The sequence below is a fragment of the Lampetra fluviatilis genome, chromosome 31, assembly GCF_964198595.1.
Source record: "Lampetra fluviatilis chromosome 31, kcLamFluv1.1, whole genome shotgun sequence".
Taxonomy (NCBI): Eukaryota; Metazoa; Chordata; class Hyperoartia; order Petromyzontiformes; family Petromyzontidae; genus Lampetra; species Lampetra fluviatilis.
The window spans coordinates 8,518,150-8,530,652 of NC_136305.1; the positions used below are offsets into that span (position 1 = coordinate 8,518,150).

The following is a 12,503-nucleotide window of genomic DNA, read 5'->3' on the forward strand; positions in this document are numbered from 1 at the left end:
TGACCCACATTGTTACACCCTCAGACAATGGGCACCGCGGCGCTGATCCACGCGGCACACAATCGACTCATTGGCACGCGCGGCGACGGACGCCCCAAACACAGCGCAGGACACACAAATACCTCAATCACAGAACACAATAACGCACACGCACAGACCGCAGCGCTCAAGATGCCACGGGCGTTCAAGCTAATTAGTCACGCACACGCACACCGACGTCGAAACAGCCTTCGGCAAAGATAAAGACAAAGACAACGATGCCACCGCATAGCCTTCTACAGACTGTTGGGGCAAGTGCTGTTAGCGACTAGCACCTATTCAGGGCGGAACAACACACGAAAAGGGGGGGGGGTGGGGGCCACCACCGCGCCCGGCCGCCTTTGTCTCACCCAGTGCTGATGTTTACACACAGCACCAGGTTACTCATTTTATGGTCGAGTCGACCTAGAAGGGAGATTATTCATCACCGATGCTGGACGTGAGCGGGAATGGAAATCGGGTCACGGGGTTCATAGAGCAGTGCGCTAACCACTTTGCCACCGCTCCCCACACTTATGCGTAAAATACAAAACCCCGGTATAGCCTTAACAGACTGTGGGGGCAAGTGCTGTTAGCGAGCACCTTTAAAGCCTGGCACGGTACACGAGGGTTGTGGGTAGCAACCACGCCATGACCGCCTTTGTCTCCCTCGCAGCGATATTAGGACACATCGCAGCAGCTACTAATTTGAGGCCGAGTCGACCGAGGGGAAGCCCAGGACTGGTTCAGATAATCGACACTGGTGTTGGCCGTGAGCGGGAATCGAACTCGGGTCGCCGGGTTCGTAGCGCTACACCACCGCTCCCCGCACTGACGCGCGCGCAGTCGATCACACCCAGAGCAGTCCCGTTGCATCTCTCTCTCTCTCTTCTCTTGTTCGTCCATCATAGTTGATGGTGACCATGGCACGTTTGTCATTTTGTTGGGTTTTGATGAGTGCGCAGATGGCTGAACAGGCCAATCCGAGCCCGGGATTCTCTGTGGCACACTGGGACAGGTCAGAGAGGATGTAGAGCTCTGAGGTGCAGCCACAAGTCCTTCCTTGGTAGATTTGCGCTGCATGGCGGTGTACAAAACGAGAAAAAAGATGCTGGAGGGTGACACTGACGGCTGCTCTGTGCTTCCAGTGTTCAGAGGCCTGCTTAAGGCGCGGCTCCGGCTGGAGCACGCGTACCACACACATGTCGGTGATGTGCACGTCTTCTTCGAACGCTGGGGAGCCAGAAAAGCCCCTCTCTGTAACCTGCGTGGACGGCACCCTCGTGTTCACCTTCTGAAGCGCTCGCTCGTCACCGTGGCGTGCGCAATGACCACCACCACCACCACCACGTGACTTTTCTTTTGTATTGTGCGCGGTGCTTTTAGCGCCACAGCGCGTCGATTTGTAGCGTTCATTTTCATTTGTTTGCTGGTGACTTTGTGTATTTCATATTGAAATCGCCTCCAGTGCTTTTGCTACTGGCGGCAATAAAAGTTGTTAAAAAGTCAAAAGTCTTCAAGATAGCACAGAGGCTTCTCCTACTCTCACGGAGGACTCCACCGTCCTGTACTTTTCTTCTCCAGGCAGGTCGTTACACTCGTGTACACACATTCACACGCGTGCACACAAAGTCACGCACTCTGCTCTTTCGCTTGGCCAGAGTTTCAAATTTCAGAGGATTTATCCCATCCCCCACGGCCCGGTTCACTGCCCTCCTCCTCATCGACAGCCATGCCCCTCTCCCCCACGGCACGATGCCCTCCGTCCACTGGTGTCAATGAAAACTCAACACATTCGTCAAAAACACTTCGCGGCCTTCAAATAAACAATGCACGACAGGCGACGTTTCGGCCAATAGCCCGTATTCATGGAACAAAAAACATTCGTTTAAGTTGAGGCACTTTGCCCTTCTTCATAGCACGTGAAATAGTTGCAGTGCGAACACTCCACAGTGCGAAGAGTGCACGTGGCCCTCCCCCAGCACGCGCGTCTCGACATCCGAGCTGTGAGTCGTCCCGGATCACTCCACCCCCGCTCCACCCTGGCTCCACCCCTGCTCCACCCTGGCTCCACTCTGGCTCCACCCCCGCTCCACCCCCACTCCACCTCCGCTCCACCCCTGCTCCACCCCCACTCCACCCCCGCTCCACTCCCCCTCCAACCCCGCTCCACCCCCCTCCACTCCCGTTCCACCCGGGCTGAGGTGAAGCCGGGGTAGAACCAGGCTGGATGATGCTGCTGCTGCTACCTCGAGGCGTCATGAAGGAAGTTGAGCTGCACAGCAGAGCGAGCGACACCAACGAGGCAGATCTCGAACTTCGGGGGGGTGGGAAGGGGTCACGAGATTTCACTTGAAGCGGTTTAGATACTGTATTCGTGCACTGTACACTGCACCCCCCCCCCTCTATAAGTACAGTACACACAATAAACACATTCAAAGTGGTGACTTTCATGAGGTAAATTTCCACTAAACAATTGTCGGAGTCTCACCCCCCCCCCCACCAACTCTCTCTGCGCCCTAAGGTCCGCCGCCGCAGTGCCGTGAGGGGGGGGGCACCGAGACAGGGGGGGCACCAAGACGGGGGGGGGCATCGAGACAGGGGGGGGGGCGCGACCCTGCAGGGGAATGTTGTGCCCGGGCCCCCCCAACTCCCCTTGTCCTCCTGGCTCCCTCTCCATGCCTCTCTCTCCCCATGCCTCTCTCACCTCGTCTCTACTCCCAGCCTCCCCCCTCTCCTCCTCCTCCTATTCCCCTCTCGAGCTGCTGCTGCTGCCGCCGCCGTCTCCCCAACCTCAACTCACCCTCCCCGACTCTCTCCTTATCTCTCATTCCATCTCCCCTCCCTCCCCCAGCAGCAGCTCTCTCAGCTCTCTCTCTCTGATGCCCCCCCTCCTCCTGCCCCACTTCCCCAGGTGTCGGGTTTCCGGCCACACGGCCTCCTCCGGCTGCGAGGGAGACGGGAGCCAGCGCAAGGCGATCTGGATCCGCGGCATGTGGATTCTGGATCAAGGGATTCTGTATCAGGCGGATCTGGAGTCTGGATCAGGCGGATCTGGAGTCTGGATCAGGCGGATCTGGAGTCTGGATCAGGCGGATCTGGAGTCTGTATCGGGCGGATCTGGAGTCTGGATCAGGCGGATCTGGAGTCTGGATCAGGCGGATCTGGAGTCTGTATCGGGCGGATCTGGAGTCTGTATCGGGCGGATCTGGAGTCTGGATCAGGCGGATCTGGAGTCTGGATCAGGCGGATCTGGAGTCTGTATCGGGCGGATCTGGAGTCTGGATCAGGCGGATCTGGAGTCTGGATCAGGCGGATCTGGAGTCTGGATCAGGCGGATCTGGAGTCTGTATCAGGCGGATCTGGAGTCTGTATCGGGCGGATCTGGAGTCTGTATCAGGAGGATCTGGAGTCTGGATCAGGCGGATCTGGAGTCTGGATCAGGCGGATCTGGATTCTGTATCAGGAGGATCTGGATTCTGTATCAGGAGGATCTGGAGTCTGTATCGGGCGGATCTGGATTCTGTATCGGGCGGATCTGGATTCTGGATCAGGCGGATCTGGATTCTGTATCAGGCGGATCTAGATTCTGGGTTCGGAGGAAACCAGGCTCGTGGAGAATGGATCGCGTCTCCTGCAATGAATGGGTGTTCACGTCAGCGTGCAGCAGAACGCGTGACGGCAGGTTGAGTGTGTATGGCAGACAAAGACACACAAATACAAAGGCGGAATATGCATCTTGTACAGCAGCGTGCCAGCAGTGGAGAGCGGTGGTGTAGCGCTTAGCGCGATGCGCTATGAACCCGGCGACCAAAGTTCGATTCCCACTAACGGCCAGCACCAGTGACGATTATTTAAATGGGTCCTGGGTCTCCACTCCGTCTCAAATGAGTACCTTGTGTGCTGTGTAAACATCGCCACAATTGATACTAAAAGCGGCCGGGCGTGGTGCTGGCCACCCACCCCCTCGTGTGCCGAGCCGGCCTTCACGGGATGCTACTCGCTAACAGCACTTGCCCCAACAGCGTGCTCGGGCTACACAAGGGGGATCTTTGTGACAAAACAACCCTCCGATGGTAACACCGAGGCGACATGGAGCGACGTTGCCGGGACGTTGGGCAGAGACGGTGATCGAGAAGGTCGCACCCACGATGAGCCAGTGGCTGTACCCTTCCAGCCGGACCCGTCCCGTGGGCCTGCTCTGCTGGAAGCCGCAACGAGTTCACAAACCTCCTCTCTCCACGCACCCACGATCTGAAACGTCGTTTGTAACGCTCCGTGGAGCTCCCTCCTCCACCTCCCCTCTGCTCATCCACGCGGTTGAATCCCCGCTCCTTGTTAAGTCCCAGACTGTTATTCACAATCACGCGTGCTTAGTAGCTTGCAGGGAAGTCTCACGGAGACTGACACACTCGTGTTTAGAAGCCGTCCTGCCAATGGGGCTCGCAGTGTTGGTGATCTGAACCGAGTGATTTGGAGGTAATTTTTGAACATTGGGGAGTGTTTGCCCAATGCCGGTTCCCGTGCGTTGTTGTGGCTCCATGGTCTGTGCTGGTTCACCCATACCCAGAGCTTGGGACACATGGACCTGGTCCCATAAGCCCCCGGCTCTCGCATTAACTGCGTTGCGACGTCATTTGATGTCTGTTGAAGGCGACCGACACGTCGATCTGTTCCTCTCGACGAGCTTTACACGATGCGCTCATCAAAGTTTCAAAGTTGTGTTTGGAAGAGGCTACACGCGGGACCCTTTGTCTGCGAGCAGGGAGCGGTGGCGCAGTGGTTAGCGGACGGCACAACGAACCCGGCGATCGAGACTTCACAATTCACGCTCGCGACCAATAACGGTGGAAGCGAATCATAATTCCAAACCGGTTCTGGGCCTCCCGAAGGTCGACTCAGCCTAAACTTAGTACTCGATGCTGTTTATAATAAACCTCAGCGCTCGGGGGAACAAAGACGGCCGGGCGTGAGGTTGGCCGGGCGTGAGGTTATCCACCCCACAGCCCTCTCGTGCCGCGTGCCGGCCTGAACAGGCGCTTGCCAACACCGTCTCGTGAAGGCGACACACCGAGGGCGATTCTGCGTCTGGAGCCGACGGCTCCTGCTGCTACTCGCATTCCTGGCGCGCGTCAATTCCCCCAGCGGCACGTGCCGACTCATTTAGTTCCACGAGGAAAAACAAGCGTGACCCCCCCCTACCACCCACAACCCCCCACCCACACGTGCCCTCCCCCCACCCACAACCCCCCTATCCCACCCCCGTCTCCCCCACTGCGCGCCCACCCCCGCCCTCCCCAGGGCGGCGCCCCGGGCTAATGAAGCGGTCCCCTTCACCCTGTTGAGAAGTCATTAAGTGTGTAGCGCCGCTTTGTAGTGGCGGGACAATGCGGCCTCGCCGGTGGCGGCGGCTCCCCACCCCCAACCACCGCTACACCACCACCCCCACCACAACCCCCAACCACCGCTACACCACCCCCACCACAACCCCCAACCACCGCTACACCACCACCACCCCCACCACAACCCCCAACCACCGCTACACCACCACCACAACCCCCAACCACCGCTACACCACCACCACCCCCACCACAACCCCCAACCACCGCTACACCACCACCACCACAACCCCCAACCACCGCTACACCACCACAACCCCCAACCACCGCTACACCACCACCCCCCACCCCCAACCACCGCTACACCACCACCACCCCCAACCACCGCTACACCACCACCCCCAAACACCGCTACACCACCACCACCCACCCCCAACCACCGCTACACCACCACCCCCACCCCCAACCACCACTACACCACCACCACCCCCACCCACCGCTACACCACCACCACCCACCCCCAACCACCGCTACACCACCACCCCCAACCACCGCTACACCACCACCCCCAACCACTACTACACCACCACCACCACCCCCACACACCGCTACACCACCACCACCACCACCACCCACCCCCAACCACCGCTACACCACCACCGCCACCCACAACCACCGCTACACCACCACCCCCAACCACCACTACACCACCACCACCACCCACCGCTACACCCCCACCACCCCCAACCACCGCTACACCACCACCACCACCACCCCCACTAGGCAGACGCGCGATCCGATTCCAATGCCGCGCTCCCATTGGCGATTTGATCTTCGACTTTCTTTGTGGCGTCTCTGTACCGCTGTTCTGACTCGTTTGTATTGTTCTGACTCGTTTGTATTGTTCTGTCTCGTTTGTATTATTCCGTCTCGTTTGTATTGTTCTGACTCGTTTGTATTGTTCTGTCTCGTTTGTAATGTCCGTCTCGTTTGTATTGTTCTGTCTCGTTTGTATTGTTCTGTCTGTCTCGTTTGTATTGTTCTGACTCGTTTGTAAGGTCCGTCTCGTTTGTATTGTTCCGTCTCGTTTGTATTGTTCTGTCTCGTTTGTATTGTTCTGACTCGTTTGTAATGTTTGTCTCGTTTGTATTGTTCCGTCTCGTTTGTATTGTTCTGTCTCGTTTGTATTGTTCTGTCTCGTTTGTATTGTTCTGACTCGTTTGTATTGTTCTGTCTCGTTTGTATTGTTCTGTCTCGTTTGCATTGTTCTGTCTCGTTTGTATTGTTCTGACTCGTTTGTATTGTTCTGTCTCGTTTGTATTGTTCTGACTCGTTTGCATTGTTCTGTCGCGTTTTTTTGTTCTGTCGCGTTTGTATTGTTCTGTCGCGTTTTTTTGTTCTGTCGCGTTTGTATTGTTCTGACTCGTTTGTATTGTTCTGACTCGTTTGTATTGTTCCGTCTCGTTTGTATTGTTCTGACTCGTTTGTATTGTTCTGTATCATTTGTATTGTTCTGTCTCGTTTGTATTGTTCTGTCTCGTTTGTATTGTTCATCTCGTCTGCATTGGTCCAGCTCTATGGGCCTCAGTGCTGTTGGCAGTGAGCCCTGTTTATTCAGGGAGAGCTCAGTGCCAAGCATCAGAAGAAGGTGCCCACACTCAACAACGCTCTCCTGCATCAACAACTCTCAACAGTTCTTCGGGCAAAATCTTTAACAAATCTATTGTGCAATTGTGTTGTGGGTATAACACCCGAGGTCTTCAGAATCAGTAACCCAACCCTCACCAAACAGCCCACCAGCCAGTCAGCCCCCACCACCAACCTTACGAACCAGCTACTGCCACTAGTTCAAGCACCAACTCTAACCTTACCAACCACGAGTAGTGCCCCAAAATAGCCAGCCACTAGAACTGGCGCTCACAACAACTGTACACTTACTAACTCTCAAACAAACCACCCACCAGCCTTCTAGCCAATAATACGAGCCCTCACTATGACCCAAACCCACTAACTAGAAACAGCTTTACCGCCTGCCCCTACCACTAACCCACTAGCACCAGCTTTACCACTGACCCTACCCCCTACCTCTGGGCGCCTGACTTGGGCTCGCATTGTCGGCTGACAACGCTGGGGGCACAGCGCCCCCTGCTGGAGACTCCGAGAGCACGGCCACTTCCCCCAGTTCCACACACTGACAAAGTTCCCCCATGTCGCCTTCACAGATTGTTGGGGCAAGTGCTGTTAGCAAGCACTTACTCATGCTGAGCCACTCCCTAAGGGTTGCCACCTGTCCTGCTTTGTCCCAGGACCGTCCTCTTGTTGAGGCTGGCAGCTGCCATCCGGAAAAAGCTGTATCTTCCTGGGATCATTAAAAGTCCTGGATCCTTTCAGTTGTGTAATAACAACTAAAAACTGTTCAAGGCAATGCGTTCACATGTAGATCTCCGCTCTGTTGTTATTATTCTCACAAAAGGTCCTGGGTTTTTTTTTGTTGAGCTTCTATGGTGGTCTCTGTCTCATGAGCCCATCCCTCCTGGGGTCCCCATGGCCACCACTCACTGGTGCTGGACTTCCCGGCCCCACCCCGGGACTCCCAGCCCCTCCGCGAGGCCTCATGAAGAGTGGATGGCGGCGATGTCGGCGAGAAGGCCGCTGGCCCGGACATGCGCGTCCAGACGCCGGTCGGCCTCGGCGCGTGACAGGGCGAGGCCCAGCGACGGCTGCCGCTGCTTCGACCTGCTGCCAAGCTCGCTGTGCGCTGAGCAGCGCGGCACCGCAGCACATGGAGCACGGGCAGACACACACACACAAGGCGAGAGACACAAAGACAATATCCCCCGTATAGCCTTAATAAATTGTTGGGCGAAGTGCTGTTAGCGAGCACCTGTGAAGGCGGGAATGGCACACGAGGGGGTGGGTGGCCAGCACCACGCCCGACCGCCTTTGTCTCCCCAGTGGCGATGTTTACACACCGCACACCAGGTACTGATTTGAGGCTGAATCGACCTAAGGGAGATCCATGACCGGTTCAGATAATCGCCACTAGTGTTGGCCGTGAGCGAGAATCCAACTCGGGTAGCCGGGTTCGTAGCGCAGCGCGTCAACTGCGACACTACCGCTCTCACACACACACAACACACACACACTAGCACACACAACACACACACACTAACACACAACACACACACACTAGCACACACACACACAACACACACACACTAGCACACACAACACACACACACTAACACACACAACACACACACACACTAGCACACACACAACACACACACACTAACACACACAACACACACACACTAGCACACACACACACACAACACACACTAGCACACACATGGGTGTAAAAACCACAGGCGCAGACGAAGCAACGGTTCGTGATTTGACCTGCGACCCCCGAATCGTGGCGGCTCGGCTTACCGCGTTTGAACTGCGCCTCCGCGCTGCGCGCCTCCGCCCTCGCCGCCTCCACCTGCTCCTCCAACGCCTCCAGCTCCTCCGCCCGGGCTCGCCGCTGGTCTCGCAGGCGCGCCGTCTCCTCCTGCAGGCGCAGCTCCATGCGCGAGAGCTCCTGCCTGCTCGCCTCCAACTCCCTGCGAGCGCCGGATGGACGGACGGGCGGGCGTACACAGTGTTTACTCAGTCGTAATGTTTTATTTAGTCATGATGGTTGTAATGATGATGCGGGTGGTGATGGAGTGGTGATGAGTGTGTGATGATGAGGTCGATTAATGGTGAAGATGGGTGTGATGATGATGATGACAGTGGAGTCGACGGTGTGTGACAAGGGTGTGATGATGGGTGTGCTGGTATAGTGATGGGTGTCATCAGGGTCGTAACGAGTGTGGCACGATGATGGAGAGATGTTGTTGGTAATGGAGTGTGGTGATAAGGGTTGTGATGGGTGTGATAATGGTGCTGATGATGCTGGTGATGAGTGAGGTGAAGGGGGGGGGAGGGTAGGTTCGGTCACCGGTGACTGGACGTCTCCCCGCCGTCCAACTCCCGGAGTTTCCTCTCCGCCTCTTCCACGACGTTCGCCGACTCCGCGTCCAACACCGAGTCCACCTGCTGCAGCTTGGGCCACACGGCCACGATCCTATTTCTCTCCAGCTTCCTGCACCCCGCACGTCACCCCGCATGTCACCCCGCACGTCACACAGCACGTCACCCCTCACATCACCCCTCACGTCACCCCTCACATCACCCCGCACGTCACCCCACACGTCACCCCTCACGTCACACGTCACCCCTCACATCTCCCCTCACGTCACCCCTCACGTCACCCCTCACGTCACCCCTCACGTCACCCCTCACATCACCCCACACGTCACCCTGCACGTCACCCCTCACGTCACCCCGCAGAACACCCGCACACACAGTACGACACCCCACACGTCACCCCGCACACACTGCACTGAGCCTGCACGGTCCAGCACCTGGCGACCCCTGTACCCGGCCAGGGGGATTGAACTGGGGTTTGGAGCCGCGACGATTGGTCAATTGGGCTGAGCGAATGTAGAATTGAAGCGACTCCTTGTTTAGCGTTCCATTACCCGGGCCTCTTTAAAAACAGCGGCCGCCCCGAAACCCTTCCTCACGAAGGCGGGAAACCCACTATAAGCCTTGCCCGGCGAGAAATCACCAACGATGGACGGTGACATTGCCTAGCGGTGGCAGGTTCACCGCTTGATGCGGAGATTCACAGTTTCGATGGCATAGGCGGCCACGGTTAATATTAATAACACCACCACGCGCCGTCTGCTTTGCTCCCAGCAGACGTTAAAGATCCTGTGACGTTATTCGCAAGAGTAGGCCATCGTCTGCCGGCATAATGGTTGAATCTTTCCAAAATTTGAAACGTTACACCGCAATTTACTCAATGGGGATCATGCACAGCAGCAGCAATCATCGCTCCCTACTGTGAAAACTTGGCAGAAGTCTCCTGAAAGTGAGCAATGAGGTGCAAGTGAGGCTTTGCTGGCTAAAGGAACAGAATAATAATTATTAATACGATGACTGTGGTGGCTACGATGCTTGCCATGACGGATACATATTGTTTGTGAGCTGTTTTGGAGTGGTAGGCCTCATGTAGCGACATCCACCCCTGAGTCTCATCCACTCCTGAGTCTCATCCACCCCTGAGCTGTATCCACCCCCAGCCCGCAGGTTCCCCAGCCCTCGTGACAGCGCCACGCCGAGTGAGGAGACACTCACTTCAGGCTGAGCAAGTCCTCCAGTTTGTTGATGTCCGGCTGCAGTTCTTGAATGGCCTCCTCCTCCTCATGCACCTTCTCCTTCATGGCACTCACCATGGCCTGGAAAGAGATCCAATCACACACAGTGACATCACACAGTGACATTACCACACAGTGACATCACCACACAGTGACACCACCACGCAGTGACATCACCACGCAGTGACATCACCACACAGTGACATCATCACAGTGACACCATCACACAGTGACATCATCACACAGTGACATCACCACACAGTGACATCACCACACAGTGACATCATCACACAGTGACATCATCACACAGTGACATCATCACACAGTGACATCACCACAGTGACATCACCACACAGTGACATCACACAGTGACATCACCACACAGTGACACTCACAGTGACATCATCACGCAGTGACACCACCACGCAATGACATCATCACGCAGTGACATCACCACGCAGTGACATCATCACGCAGTGACACCACCACGCAGTGACATCACTACGCAGTGACACCACCACACTACGTCAGACGGGTACATCAGCTGAGAGAGAGACGCAAACTTCGTCTCATCACCCGTGGGTTGCTTCGTCTCTCTCAGCAGAGGCTGCGCCTGGACAGATCGTGAATGTGAGGGCAGACACTGCATAACAGGTGCTATAGGCTGGCGGGGCTACGTTGTTGACAGCAGAGGATGGCGCAGTTGTACTCTACTTCCATGCCTCCCAACAACCCGCGCTGACCGGCGTGGTGAAGTTATGGTAAAGTTATCCCGCGTGACCCGAGCGCGTCGCAGCGAGTGAGGGCCTCATCCAGCAGTGGATGAATCACGCGGAGAGAGCGAGGAGGAGGAGGGGGTGAGGGGGGGTCTCGCTCTCACCACCGTCTCGTCGAAGCTCCGATTCGTCCCCTCGTCCCCGTCTCGCGGCGACTCGCGATGGCGTCTCGTCGCCATCTCAGCCGCAACTTTCCCGCGCAAAACCGAGTTCACGTCGCGTGACGTCATTTGGCCGTTGAAGGTGACGTCATGTATCCCCGTGACGCACTTGATATAAATAAATAAAGGTGAATTTGTGTGTCTGTTCGATATGTTTAGCGTACTCTCCGACGTGCAACAAATTTTCAATTTGGCGCGTGGGTAACTTCCAGACTGTACACAATGCAAAAAGTATCAAAATAGACTTTTGTATTTTGGGGGGGGGGGGGGCGCAATAATTAACGTCACCAAGTGAGCGGTGACGTCACATCTGTGATGTCACCCGCTACGGGACCCGCACTTTCAAGGGCCCCGCGCGAAATGCTTTCAAGCTATCAATTCCGGTTCAGTTATTCTGCACTTGCTCTATTACTATAGTACTATACCGCCTTCAACTTTTATGAATGAATGGGCGTTTAAGGCTAGTGATTTGTCGTATTATCTGGCTGTATAGCAAATTAACAATTACTTAACGATGCAAGTTAACAAAAACATTTAATATTTATTTGTGGTTCATGCGGACATGATTCCTTGTAAAATATTTCATCTTCTTAGGTTTTTTCGGTAAAGTCACGTAGAAAGTAAAATAAAAACAAAAATCACGACGTTTCGGAGGCAACACAAGTCTCCGTCATCAGGTGGGACCGTCACAGCCAGATTAGCTGTATCACTTGATACAGCTAATGTGGCTGCGACGGTCCCACCTGATGACGGAGACTTGTGTTGCCTCCGAAACGTCGTGATTTTTGTTTTTATTTTATTTTACTTTCTACGTGACTTTACCGAAAAAACCTAAGAAGATGATTCCTTGCAGTCACGAAAGCTTCAAATCTAGAATTAAAATATTTCAGTTTGGTGTTTTAACATCTTAACACCTGTTTTGTTGCCAGAAAAAAAGGGGTAAACCATATTCTCATC

At 55.3% G+C, this 12,503-nt stretch overlaps 1 protein-coding gene across 1 annotated transcript; it reads right to left on the reverse strand.

Moving 5' to 3' along the window:
* Positions 1-7,946: 7,946 nt before the first annotated feature.
* Positions 7,947-11,592, reverse strand: LOC144943592 (uncharacterized). The gene is made up of 5 exons (XM_078871197.1): positions 11,490-11,592; positions 10,590-10,690; positions 9,346-9,489; positions 8,793-8,965; positions 7,947-8,115 (listed from the first exon to the last, which is right to left on the reverse strand). The coding sequence occupies exons 1-5, from the start codon at positions 11,562-11,564 to the stop codon at positions 7,970-7,972; spliced, it is 639 nt and encodes a 212-aa protein (XP_078727323.1). The 5' UTR covers positions 11,565-11,592; the 3' UTR covers positions 7,947-7,969.
* Positions 11,593-12,503: the final 911 nt, after the last annotated feature.